Below are 14,447 nucleotides of genomic sequence, written 5' to 3'. Positions count from 1 at the left end.
ATTTTGCACAGGCTGTCGCAGCAGCTGCGGAATACGCTGGCCTGAAGGTAGCCAGACGTCAAATGCAGGATGCAGCAGGAGGTGAGTTTGTCCTCTGTTTGGTGGGAGAATAAAGGAAAAAAAAAAAAAAGGCTTTTGTGAAACATATTTACCTGCAACCGCTTCCTGAATTCCTGTCATAGAATCACAGAGTCAAACGATACTATGGAAGGGATCTCGACAGATGATCTAGTTCAACCCCCCTGCCAGAGCAGGATTGCCTAGAATAGGTCACACAGGAACACATCCAGATGGGTTTTGAAAGTCTCCAGAGAAGGAGATTCCACAACCTCCCTGGGCAGCCTGTTCCAGTGCTCTGTCACCCTCATACTGAAAAAGTTTTTTCTAATATTCTTATGGAACCTCCTGTGTTCCAGCTTGTACCCATTGCCCATTATCCTGTCATTGAACGCTGCTGAAAAGAGCCTGGCTCTGTCCTCCTGACACTCCCCCTTGATGTATTTATAAACATTTATGAGGTCACCCCTCAGCCTCCTCTCCTCCAAGCTAAAGAGACCCAGCTCCTTCAGCCTTTCCTCATAAGGGAGATGTTCCACTCCCTTCGTCATCTTTGAGGCTCTGTGCTGGACTCTCTCAAGCAGTTCCCTGTCTCTCTTGAGCTGAGGGGCCCAGAACTGGACACAATATTCCAGATGTGGCCTCACCAGGGCAGAGCAGAGGGGCAGGAGGACCTCTCTCGACCTACTAGCCACCCCCTTTCTAATACACCCCAGGATACCATTGGCCTTATTGGCCATGAGGGCACATTGCTGGCTCATGGTCATCCTGCTGTCCACTAGAACCCCCAGGTCCCTTTCCCCTATGCTGCTCTCCAGCAGGTCAGTCCCCAACCTCTACTGGCACACTGTCATTCTTACAACATTTACAGATTCTGGAGGGGGAGTCAATTCACGCTAGTGGAAGAGTAAAACATAAGTTTGGTAAAATAGTTCAAATAGATTGCTGCCCTACTGTGTTTGTCCTAAGGAGTTCCTTATTTTTTGGTCTCTGATTGTTGCCAAATCTTAACTCTGCTGCTGGATTTTCAGCCAGAACTGAATGAGGATGAAAAAAGGATTACAGAGTTCTAACCTTTTCCTAGTTTAAGATTCCCAGTGTTTTCATTCACTCTTTGTGAGAGGTTTAATCCTACTGTATTGCATTGTCCAAATAAATAGTAAACCTTTATAGTTGTATTTCCCCTGGATTAGAAAAAAAAAAAAAATAGTTCTTTCCACTTCTTATTTTGTTGTTATCTTACGGAGAATGCTACTCAAGCTCTTACTGCTATATTATTGAGAGGAATTGGCTTTGTTTTGCTTTCATAATTTAAACATCTGTTATTAGTTGCAGTTTAGATTATAGATCATATGCATGCAGCAAGGCCTTGTGCATACATTTCTTCCTTTTTTTTCTCCTGGATCACCACTGGACATAGGAAATACGATATTTAAAATAATTCATATTTTATACCATACTAGTTACTAGTAACACTGAATATATACAGGTAATCAGTAACATGACTAGGCCCAATGGACATTGTTATAGTTCAGCTAAGAAATAAGAGTACCCCAGGATGGGCTGCACGTTTCAGGCAGATCCGTGAATGTTTTGCCAATCAATCCTATTAAACTGCCAGACCTGGAGAAGAGGTACTCTGTCACAACTGCGTCCACCCTGACTCCACAGATTTGCAACCTTCCTCCCATTTCTGATATCCTCTCCCAGTTAACAGTCCTTTGTTCATTTCAACACAGCTGTTCATCATGAAGAGTGAGAGGGGAGGTAATTTAGTAATTCTGGATGAAATCCTGCCTGACTGAAGTAGGTGGCAAAACTCCCATTCATACCCATAGGGCCAGGATTTTATCCGTTTTATACATACAAGTTCATAAAAACGTGTGTCTGTGTGTATGTAAATTCATATATTTAGAAAAGGTCTTTTTACTTCCCGTTACTATCACAGGTAGCGAATTTTACAGCAGTCAAGTTCACATTATGCAGTGATTTTTATATACTGCTATTGCCAGTACCTGACTGCATGTCCTAAAAATGTGACACATCTTACCAGCAAATAAGCTGTGCTAAAAATGCCAGTTGTACATCCCCGATGCATTCCTGGTAATTCACTCAAAGCAGTGGAGGGGATATCTGTGTGTGAGACTCTGCTTATGGCATGGGGTGACCTCGTGCCACCCAGGCTTAGGGGAGGTGAAACTTGGCTGGAAAGTGAAACATTTTGTGGTTTCTGGAAGGTTGCTGGGTGGGAAGCCTGCTTGTGCTTGCCCGCTGATGGAGTTCACATTCCCGGGAGCTACCAGCTTCCAAGCAGTTGGATAATTTCTGTGCAACTAAGCCAGCCTGCAGACTGATAGGATAACAAATGCTTTGATTTAGTTGTAGCTCTCTCAAAAAGTGATTATGGGAAGGGTACGAGTTTTATTAGTGTTCCAACAGTAGATTTTCCAGTTTTGTATAGCGAAGTCATTCTGATGTGAAAAAAAAGGGAAAGTATGAAACGTCTTATTTTAGATAAGAAAAATAATAGCTATTGTTCTGTAACAATTTTCAGGCCGTAGACATTTTCATGCATCACACTGTCCTAGACCCACCAGCCCCGTATCTACCGACAGCAACATGAGTGCTGTTGTAATACAGAAGGTCCGACCTGCCAAAAAGCAAAAACACCAGCCAGGACATCTGCGCAGAGAAGTATACACAGATGGTGAGTCCACTGAAACGGGTGAAAATGCCAGTGAACCTTTCTAAATACGCATTCAGTGTGTGTGTGAAATTTTTCCACAGAGATAGCATTATGTTTCAGAATCCAGTGATTTGTGTTTCCTGTTGCTAAACACACTGAACAGATTAATAATTTTAAATGCCAGAATTCCTTAATACTGTACATTGATGCTTCCACTTCAGAGCCTTGCACCTGTTTTCTATAGTGTCCTAATCGGCTAATTACTGTCATTATTTAAGAGCCCAGATAGCATAAATAGTACAGTCATTGAGAATAATATGTGGTTAGGATTAAAATCTTCGCTCACATGACTGACTACTAAAACCTTCAGAATGCATCTTTTCCTGAAAAAAACACACTTTACCATTCAAACGGTGGACAACGCAAATCAATGAATTTTAATCCTGACCATAGCATTGTTGCAAGCGGTTACTTTGTGAGTAAAAGGAAAATCTAATCATCTTCTCTCGTGCCTTCACACACAATATCAACTCTTGCTGAAAAGGTAGTGCTTGTATTCTCGTGGGAGTGTAGGAGGATAATGCAAACATTGTGATGTTGTCTAGAGAGAGCCTTTAATGAAAATGCCTCAGGTGGTGCAGCTTTTATTAAAGCACTGCCTTCCAGTTTTATAAAACAACCGACGGGCTTTGTTGGAAATTCATGTAAGGTAAATTCTCCAAGACTTAACCCATCTTGTCAAGTTTACTGAATTTGCTAAGGGGGGGGAGGTGAAAGAAAGGCATCGTTCCCCACCTCCTGGTTCTCTGCAACAACAATCTGATTAGGACTTTCATTACCAGTCTGAAATTTTTCAAAGAAGGGCATCATTTGCCATTATCATATGAAAGCCTAATATTATAGATCCTTATCTAGGGTTACAAGAAGGGAGTTTTGAGCCACTTCTCCCTATGATTCCTGCCACTTGACGAAAAAAAATAATACAAAGCTCACAGCACGATGAGCAGAAGTAATTTAGCAATGAGTGGTTGTCCGTGCTATTATCTGTACTTTATTCTGAGTATTTTCTCTCAGTAGCATCTATCTGATATTAGGCTGCATTAAATACTGGCATGACACAGTGCACCTGGGCCTCTTGGCTTGTGCCCAGGCCCCTTCTGTCAGTGAAACTGAGCTGTTGGAATATTATCTGATTTCAAGAGGTTATTACAGTGTTTTTGTGCATGTTTGCTTGTATAAAAGGACAACACAAGGTGTAAATCCTAAACCTGTGCAAGAAATGTTACATTTATGAGACCCTTGTAATGGCATTTTGCAAGATTCTGTGGACATTTTATCAGCTTTTATCCTCTTGAAGAGAATGCTCTTATACTGAATAATTGGCTGAGCATCAAACCTCGATACAAACACACAGCTAGGACATCAGATATAAAATCTGGCCAGGAGTTTTATGTGACCATTTTCTTCTAACACAGAAATAAATGTGGGGTGGGCCTGCATTATATGACAGTTTTTTGTGAAGGTAATTATACAAAGTTAAATCATAGAGCACTGTGGTTAGATATTGCAGTAGATTTGACAATCAAGATCAATATTTGTTTTGTGTTATATAGCACCTGCTTACTTCAGCATATTTTCTAATTAGGTAAGAACTTACACTAACGTGTTTAGTGTGCAGTACAGTGTGGTCATTCAGGGAACAGAAAATTATGGCTTTAATTTCTGCAGATCTAATAAAACCCAGTTCAAAGGTTGAAGGGCTTGTTCGGTTTGGGGTTTTTTTAAATTTTTTTTCCCCTCAATCCATTTACATAAGCATATTTGGAACCTTTCTGAAGGTTTTAACCATTAATTTTAATAGCCATGTCTAGTATATTGTTCCTTTAGGATTTAGCTATAAAACAACATCTACTGATTGTTTTCCTTAAGTGGAGAAAAGTGATATTGAGACATGAATGAAACATTTAAGCAGAATTGGCCTTTCTCAGATATAAGGAGTTTTTTCCACTGGTTTGATGTCACACTGTTGTTTATCTTTTTTGTAAAGGGATGCATGATGCAAAGATTTTTTGTTGTCAAAGTAGGTGAACTAATGGTTGTTTGTGGTAGAGCAAAGAAGATATCCTGAATTTAGCATTTATTGTTGGCTAGAAGCATTGAATAAATATTAAAAAGAGAAAAATACATCAGTTCAGTACTTCTTCAACCTTTAAAATGGAATTTACTTTCATAGATAAAGAATTGTCTACTGTTCTCATATTACCTGAGTTAGTATTTACTAGCAGTTTCGTGAAATACTAGTGTCATGAAGAATTTACATGATTAATTGATAGAAAGGATATATAAATAAATTAAGTCTTTTCATTAACGATTGAAAATGCTGAGCATAGCAGGAATATATGTCAAGCCTTAAAAGATCTGTGTTTTTTTCTCTTTATACAGCAAGATTTGTGAAAGAGGTTGGTATTTATGAAAGTATAGCAGTAATGTACTAATGTAGCAGTAAAAGGTCTGCTACCCTCTTTTGTGGATAAAGGAGAGTGCTCTCTGATCTGTGCTGCATTGTACAAGTAGTAACAACTTTGTATTCTCTACTACCATTACTTCAAATCAGTTTCTACTTTACCTGCAATGGGATTTCAGCTCAGTTGTTTTATTCCTTGACAGTCATCCAGGCGGTGAAATGTTCTCCATGTTTGCTGCTAAAAATCTTTGCTCAGAGGGTGGTAAGGATTAAAGTGTATGAATTTTTAATTGCTCTTCATCTAGCCTTTTAGAGAGCTAACTACTAAGAGTACATTGCAAGAACCAGCAAACAGATGTATCCTCCTTTTCAACCTTGCCTGACCTACTTACATATTTAACTTCAGAAAACAAATTTTAAAGGAATATTGTATGTTCAAACGTTATATATAAGAAAGTCTCTTCTGAACTGTCTTGAATTGATTTACTAGTAGTTGCAATTGTAAATACTTGGCTAAAAAGTACTTTGCCATTACTTCAATTCAGTAGGTGTTTTAATAGAAGTTACACCATTGATATTTCAAATCCTGATTGCTTTTTAAATCTTTGAGTGACATAGGAAAAAATCCTATATGTTCACAACTAAGTGGTTGAGACTGTAATGGAGTTATTTAGCTGTGTTATCAATGACATGATGTTAGGGTGGCTGAATTTCTCACAAAAGGCAATTGAATATGTGCCAAATGTTTCCTTGAATTTTCACTTTGAAATGTTAAGCCATTATGCATGCTGGCATCATTTGTACTTTTGTCTCCCTCTGCCTGTGCAGTACAAAAATACCTGCTCTGCCCAAATTTCAGCAAGGTAAAAAATAAGTAGGCATGTGGCTTTTATCTCTGCTAAAACTCAGCTTATTATTGAATGATAATGATTTTCAGATACCTGTCCTTTTCGCAGTCCTTACTTCTCACTCCATTGTGAGGTATTTTGTAAATGTTGGTTTTGTTACTGAGGTAGGTTTTGTGGAGTGAAAATATTTTGATAAAAAACATTATGTAAATATACAGGCAGACAAAAAAAAAACCCTGCAACCCAACAACCAACTGCTTTTTTACATCATATTGGGTTTTGCTGTATCTAATTATTCATCCAATTATTGTGTACTGTTTGAGCCATGTTTCTTGAAAGATAAAGCACGAAAATAACTTCAGTACATGAATGCTAGTAGCTGAGATTATGTATCTAGGAATCTTAAATGATCTTAAAGCTTTACTAAGTCAGGAACAATCTTGAATTTTGCATGCCTGCATAAATACGCAGTAGAAAAAAAATCACTTTGTATGTTCTGCAATATCGCATCAAATCTATAACTCTGCTGTTTTCTTCAGGGCTTGACTGGAGAAATCTACAGCCTGATAGAGCTTAAAAGAGAGCGTTGCCTAACCAGGCCTCCCTCCCTCATTTGTCACTACTTACAGTTCCTCTTTTTGTGCTTACTTGTGTCTTTTCCAATTCAGTAATAAACTAACTTAGCAGATTATTCTTCCCCACTGGTGTGCTTATGCCAGGATTCTTGTATATGTTCTCATTTAGAAAATGCTTTCAAAAGACATATATGGAAGGGCTTCCTGTGTAGAGCTTGCTATGAAATGGCATCCATTAATGGAGTTACGTGGGAAGCGGTACAACAGTAATACATAGGCATGAATGAAACATGTGAGCACAGCTGACCTTTAACAAATACCTCTGAGTTCTTTATATTGGTTTGATGTTGGTTTGTGATTTATTTTTTATTCCTTACAGTGGAAGCTTGCATTTTGCTTTTAAAAAGAAGTGTGCCAGTTTGTACTAGAGAAGGCAGATTGAATCTGGATTTTCTCTGTGATCTGAGCTGTTAAAATAAATACCACAGGGGTGTAATAGTGTTGACCTCTGAAAAGTTGTGGGGTTTTTTTTCCTCTGTAAAGGATTCTTCTCAGTGAGGAGTACTGTGTTATAATGAAGATTTTTATAGTTTCCCTGCAGGTTGCAAAAATGTTCTCAAAAGAAAATATCACTTTTCTTTAGTTATTACTGTACCACAGAGCTACTGCATTTTTTTATGTATCAACTTTATTATATCAATGCGTCTTTCTTTTCCATAGTCAAGATTTAACACCACTTTGTTCTTTGTCTTGTGTAGCTGGACAGAATTCTTGAATAGAACAGTTTGTTCCAAGCTGTATTTTATAGGCTACAGTGAAGATGCTATCCTTCCCTTTGGTATTTGGCCAGTGCACTGCTGTGCCACAACTGCTGGAGACGGGCTCCAAGGGTGACTGAAAAGGCTGATGTTAATTATCTACACGCCCATTACATCATCAGGCTTGACAGAAGGGATATTTACGGATATTCAGTATGTTCTTTTCTGAGAGAAGACATATTATGAGAAGGATGTTTTTCTCAGAAAGGAAAATACAGTTTTAATCTCCACAGACTAATGCAGAGTTTATCTTAGGTTCTTACCTTACTTATCTTACTATCTTACTTACTTATCTGCAAAAGGTGGAAACTTTCACCAGCCTTGCTTTTGAAGAACAGTTCTTGTGCTTGATAGGCTTTGGTCTGGATCTGACATGGTCTGATGTTCTGCACTTTCAAGGAACATGTCACAGGACACTAATGACTTGAGCAGACTTTTCCCCTAGCTGTTGAATTAGAAGAGGTTATATACTTCTTCAGACTGCTATTTTTTGGAGCACATGTTGACACTTAAGAGCCTTGTGATCCAACTATCCAAAGTTGTGGGCACATAATGATTGAAGCATCTATACAAGGCTGGGCAGCACAGGGAAAGTGGTTTGGTTCGATCTTTGACTGGAGCTCACAGAGCATTTTTAGAGGAGGTAGTCCAAATGCTACTCTGAGGTCTGGAATTGCAGAATTTCTTTGCTAAGGCTGTGTATTGGACAGAGGTTATCTCTGTAACCCACGTTTAAACAGTTATGGATAACAGAGGAATGTAACATAACTCATTTTGTATTTTTTTGCCAAAATGTGTTATGTTTCATATCTTACTGGATCAGAAGTTGCCTTTCCATTTTACAGTTTTAGTTCCCTTCGATAAACAAGTCCATGCCATTGTCCACAGGTCTGCCTTTCTTCTTACTTTATAGTCTAATAGTTCCCATTCAATAAATAAAACTATTTTGATCTAGCCACTTAGTGATTGAATTAGCTTCCAGCTAATTTACATTATGCCTTCTTAAGTTTTGAAAATGATATCTTAAAAGATACTAGCAAATGGTGGGAGTTAAGTAGATACTTAAAATTAAGTCTTCAGTAGTCAGTTGTTTATCTTTAGCTACTCCCTAAAACTGACATTCCCCAAACTGCCAGACTTGGAAAAAACAAACAGCCTTTACACAACTTGCAAGGGATATAAGGCTGGTTGTCCAACTTGTCCTTAGCTAAGAGGAACAGAATCCATTCTTGTTAAATGGATTTGGTCCCTTATTCAAGCCATAAATAAGAACAAAGAGAAGTTTTCTCAGTTGCTTGGTTGTTGGTTATTTTTTCTTTCTTTTGTGTTTTTACCAAGACGGTGGAGTTAATAAGCAGAAGTGATGTTACAGATCTCATTTACCTGAAGTATGTCCAACCTTAGGAAATGTACTTTACAACATCTTTCTTCCTTATCATCCCAGTCCAGACAAAATGTTCAGTCTTAGTTAAAACAAGTCGAGGGCAATTCCAAGTTATGTCACCAGCTTAACGTGGACAATACTCTGTCCAAGACAATACATGGACAGAGCACTGAATTCTGCATTGCTACATCTTTCCACCAGGCTAGATCGAGTCACCTGTGCTATGTGTCAGTGGAAAACCTCTTGAAAATGTTTGGCATCTGCCATATCTGAGTTTATATATATATATGTTAAATACCTATTTTTTTCTTATTTGGGAGTACTACCTTTATTCTTGGCCCAATTTAGTTGATTTTTCAGTTGAAATGTTCTCTTGATTACCCTGTGAATTAACTATATATATAGTGATGGTATTTGAAAAAAACAGCTGCTCCAGGATTTTGTGGAAATAGAAAAAATCTACACTATTACAAAATGCTGAAGTGCTATTATTTTCTTTTTTAGCAATCTCATTTGAGAATATTAACCTCAGAAACTTCTTTCATATCTCACTTTTTTTTAACCTGTTCTTATATGCATGTTATTTGTTTGTACAGGTTTGTTGTGAACCGCTTTTGTATTGTTGCTTCCTTGTTTGACTTTTTATTTCATAGACCACTATTGTATCCTGATGAGCAGTTTACACATCCTAGTTTTAATTCTTAATGCAGGAATAAAAAAAATAGTGAAGCAAAACTTTTGAGCTTTATGAATACTATTTAAAAATACACAGAACTTTAGAACCCGTAAGCTAATTTGAGGAGACAAATTCATAACTCTTATGTATCTTTTTTCCTTCCTTTTTTCTCCCTGAGAGCTTGTTACTTTGTCGACTGAGCATGGAATTTTTTTTATATCTCATGACGGACCCACAGACATCAGGGATATATATGTTAGATTAAGCTATTATTTTGAAGGAATTAATTTATTTTGCCCTTACATATGTCAGCAGTTCATGCGATACACGTTCTTACACCCCAGCCAATTTGCTTTGATGCTCAGTACACTGAAGACCTTGAGCAGCTCTAGCACAAGCTGCTGCATTGTTGTATGGACTTAGCAAAAACGATAAATATCAGCAAAGATATGTTTGTATCTGTAAGTCATTGTTGATATCCGTAACTGATATATTAATACCCCACTGCCTAATGTTTATTACAGCTTTGTGAAATGATGTTAAAGAAAATATTGTGATTTGAAAAGGCAGTGAGAGGTCTTTACTTCACCTTTTTAAAGCTCAAGCTTTGAAAACATATGCATCAGCAGTTGTAAGAGTAACATAAAAGGTTGTGAGGTGGAGGGAGAAGGGCAGAGGGGGGGCTGAAAGTACACAGGGCATCTGTTTCTTCACTTCAAGTTAAATATTATTTCTTAATTTCACTAATGTATGATGTCATCGTAATTATTATTTTTTCAACTTTGTAGACTTGCCACCCCCTCCTGTGCCACCTCCAGCTATAAAATCACCAACCGCCCAGTCCAAATCGCAGCTGGAGGTGCGGCCAGTCATGTTGCCAAAACTTGCTTCTATAGAAGCGAGGACAGACAGATCTGCAGAAAGGAAAGGAGCGAGCTACAAGGGGAGGGACGGGGTGGATGGGAGACAGCACTCGGACGTGCGAACAAATTCAGGAGAGCGGAGAGAGTCACAGGACCAGCAAAACGATGGGAAACTGCGAGGAAATAAAGCACCAAAACGAGAAGGCACACCAGCAAAAACTCATCTTCTTCAAGGTTATTTTGCATGCTCTGGTTTCCTGAAGTGTTGCGTGTTGATCACGGGGAACAGGCCAGCTCTGCTCAGGTCTCTCACACCACTGGTGTGAGTGAAGTTAGATCTGCTGAAATGTGACCATTTATTGTAAGGACACAGTGCTAATATAGGACACGTTGCTAATATAGGTCACATTAAGGTAAAATAGAAAGAAAAGGGACAGGATGATACTTGGTCCTATTTAAAAAGTAAGAAAGCCACAGTAATGATGCATTAATTATAAATACTAGCTACCGTGGCATTATATGGATCAGACCTGATCAATGTAATTTCTTATATATGGAAGTTGTAAGATTACTAATTAATGGAACGTGGTTAATGGAATTTGTCAAATGTTCACTGAGACTTTCAACATACAAATGCCCAGTCCTTTCTCCCTACAGGTACCCAGGGTCAGTGTCAGGGGTGACTGGGTTGTATGTTGGTTAACTGGGCACATTAGTAGGAGGTTGGTTTCAGTGGATTGCTATAGAGGAAAGTTATTAGAAGGTTACCTTAGAGGATGGTGCTGAAATTTTAGAACATGCTGACCAATTTTGTTTCAAACTCACTCTGAGAAATACAGTTTCTAATATTTAGATGGAATGAGCTTCCTGTGAGTATCATGCATGTATTCTCATTTTCTCCAAGTCATAGTGAAAATATACTACAAGGGGTGGGTTTTTTCTTAATTTTCCTGTAGAACATAGAGCAGGGATCATAAATTGAAACGAAGTGGACAGTAATCATGAATTAGTTTTTCTGTGGTGAATGCTACCACGTGAATACTATAAATTTCCTCAAGAAAGCTTCTGTAATGCTATTATGGAAACAGTGTATTTCATATTCCTGTAAGGCATCACTTTAAACCTACTGAGGATCATAAAAAGTAAAATAAATCAACTGCATGTGGAAATTTTAGGATCACATTATCTCTGGGCTTATAAACATAACTGTGTGTGTATTTAATTATACAGAGGACATCCTGCCATATTCTAGACCAACCTTTCCAACATCAAATAATCCTAGAGATCCCAGCTCCTCCAGCTCAATGTCGTCAAGAGGCTCAGGAGGCAGACAGAGGGCAGATCAAGCAAATATAGCCCGAAGGAATGTTGCGGAAATGCAAGTACTGGCAGCATATGAACAAGGAGAAGAGGAAGAAGAAGAGATGGAGGTAACTGCAGTTGCACTGCTGAAGATAACTGGAATGAGGCTATTTTCTGTGCTGAGGCAGATGCCAGGAAAAAAAACACTTTTGAACCAGAAATGTTTATCTTCAGAAAAATTAGTACATTTATCTGTTATGCCCAATCTAAGAAAAGAAACTTCATGAATGTGCCAAAACCAAGTAATATGTAGCACAGTATAACTGTCACCACACTAAAACCTATGGAATAGAACATTCAGAAGTACAGTATTTAATTGGGCCACTTACATTATCCACATTCTTTCAAAAGTGAAAATAAAGAACGAGAGCTTCTGTGAACACCTTGACATTGCCTTTCACATTTTTTTGACGGTTTATCATTCTAAATTTTATTAAATATTAAGGCACGATTTTTTTTCTTCTTTTTTTTCTGCCTGATACTAATTCAATTTAAATCCAGATTGTAGAAAGGCTGTCCAACATGCAGTCACGTTGCTGCACGTAATTAAAAGTAGTAATTATTATTTAAAGACAGCAGATCTCTAAAAAGTATGTGAGCAAATTTTAAATAACAAAATCTAACATGTGGTCACTTATGTCTTTTTTTTAATACAGGAAACAGAAAGCTGAAGACAACGACATGTACTGTAGCAGGCTTTTAATATGAAATCAGAAAAAAAAAATCACTTAAGATGCCTCAAGTCTGATGATGTTTGACGCCAGAAATAATGTTCAGTGCAATCAGAGTGTACAATTTTTCGTTTTTCTTCACGCCGTCAGAACACTAGTTTTTATTTTACTCTTTCTTTGTAAACCCTCCTTATGAGGAACGGCCTTTGCCCATTCCGTAACGCTAAGCGCATCACCTCGGCTGCCCGGGAAGGCAGGTGAGCTGCTCTTCATGGTACTCGGGCCAACGGCTGCTTCAGGATTAGAACAGAAGGGGGTTCCAGAGCCTGGGATCCCGAGGTTTCCCCCCAGCGAGGCGGTGCTTGGTGCCCTGCTGGTACACCAGTGAGCCAGTGGATAATGTTGCAAGTAATACAACGTCGATTAAAAAGATCCCCAAAGTGAACATCGTGCAGAACAGTCTTTTATTCTGTGGGTTTCACTGTAGTCTGCAGTCAGCGCAAACGGTATCTCACAATTTCAGTACAGACCACATGTCTTGTTTTCTGCCAGTCTCTTGCTAACCTTTTGCAGATACAGTTAGGTGATACAGTTTCACAAATTCAAGTAAAATTAATTTGGGATGAGATGGCTCTTATTGTAAATATGTACTCATTTTAAATCCCCTGTGGTACTTTGATTTGTCTTTCCATTTTCATCATTAACTACATTCTTATTAAAAATGTCCTTCGGGATAGGCAGGAGGTAAGCCAATATCGTTGCTATTTGCCTAATCGTGGCGTGAGCTAGTTTATCTGAAACTTTTTCTGATCTTCAGCTTCAACAGTGCTTTATGAAAATGAGCAGGAAAATAAATGGACATTTTTAATAATGATTGGGTAATATCATTAACTGCTACTGGCCCAAATCTCAGACCTCTACTTGTGTCAATTCACCTTGAAGAAGTGCCACTTAAAGAAGTTTTGTTTGATCTTGGCGATTAATTTTTTTGTAATGCACTGCTTATCTTTTTTTTTTTTTTGGTTTTAAAAGCACAATCACTAAACTTTGTTTGTAAACCATTGTAACTATTAACCTTTTTTTTTGTCGTATTGAAAATGTTAAGCATTTGTTTGGGATATTTTTCATCTTTTTGTTAATGCTCTATGTTTGTATTTGGAATATTTGAATGATGACAGACAGTAAAGTAACAAACCTAAAAGTGGGCCATAATCAAAACACTTCTCACTTTTCCTGGACTTACAGAAAATTACCAGTTTTGCTGTGGCCTCTCCCAACATTGGATTATCATTAAAAATGAAATAGAGGCATTAGTTGCATTGAATTTGCCAAATGATGTCCTCTGTCTGTAGAGTTTATGATCTTTTTTGTAATTATAAAATTTCTTTGTCATTGGTGCTAATGGAAAAATGTGTGTTTGTTTATTGACAGCTATCAGGACTAGCCCCAATGAAAAAAAAAAAAAAAGAAAAAAAAAGTGTTTTGGTGTTTACCGAGGACTGAAATTTTTCATTTAGCTAAATTTTAAAAAAAGGTTCCATAGAAAGGGTGTGGAGTACTAAAGGAACAATCCATGTGATTAATGTTTTCATTATGTTCATGTAAGAAACCTCATATTTTAGCCATAATTTTGCATACTGAGGATCCAATAATCAGAAAAGTAATTTTTGTCACATTATTTATTAAAAATGTTCTCAAATACAATAACTTTGTCGTGTAGTTTCTTGTTTTTCCTGAAACATAATTTTAGTGCTCTGATATTATTTCTGTTAATAAGAGGCAGAATCTTTCCCACTGAAATCATGTAGTTACAGTAGCATGAACAAAGTGGGAGAGCTGGATACAGCCTGAGATTTTACGTAATTACAATTGATTGCCTTAAAGATCTGATTTCTGGGTGCTTCATGGACTGTGATAACAAAAATGTCTCTTAGCCTGCCAATTTCCAGAGAGAGCTGATGAAGAAAATCTGTACCAACAAAAGCATTCACCTCAGGGGTGAGACACATTTGTTACAAAGGAAATAAGATCCAAATATGTGAA

General features: G+C 37.7%; 1 protein-coding gene across 1 annotated transcript in view; it reads left to right on the top strand.

Annotated features, from left to right (window-relative positions):
• ROBO1 (roundabout, axon guidance receptor, homolog 1 (Drosophila)) overlaps positions 1–13,857 on the top strand; it is a gene marked incomplete at its 5' end in the record, with an annotated part of 60,338 nt that extends 46,481 nt beyond the window's left edge. Inside the window, 6 exons of the mRNA XM_009875891.1 lie at positions 1–81; positions 2,612–2,764; positions 10,297–10,605; positions 11,602–11,801; positions 12,390–12,416; positions 13,836–13,857. Of these exons, the coding sequence (XP_009874193.1) occupies positions 1–81; positions 2,612–2,764; positions 10,297–10,605; positions 11,602–11,801; positions 12,390–12,404 (758 nt within the window). The remainder of the gene's footprint in view (positions 82–2,611; positions 2,765–10,296; positions 10,606–11,601; positions 11,802–12,389; positions 12,417–13,835) is intronic.
• Positions 13,858–14,447: the final 590 nt, after the last annotated feature.

This window comes from Apaloderma vittatum, unplaced genomic scaffold (assembly GCF_000703405.1).
Source record: "Apaloderma vittatum isolate BGI_N311 unplaced genomic scaffold, ASM70340v1 scaffold6269, whole genome shotgun sequence".
In the NCBI taxonomy this organism is placed as follows: Eukaryota; Metazoa; Chordata; class Aves; order Trogoniformes; family Trogonidae; genus Apaloderma; species Apaloderma vittatum.
The sequence above is the reverse complement of the archived record's forward strand: the minus strand, read 5'-3'. Positions and strand labels throughout refer to the sequence as shown.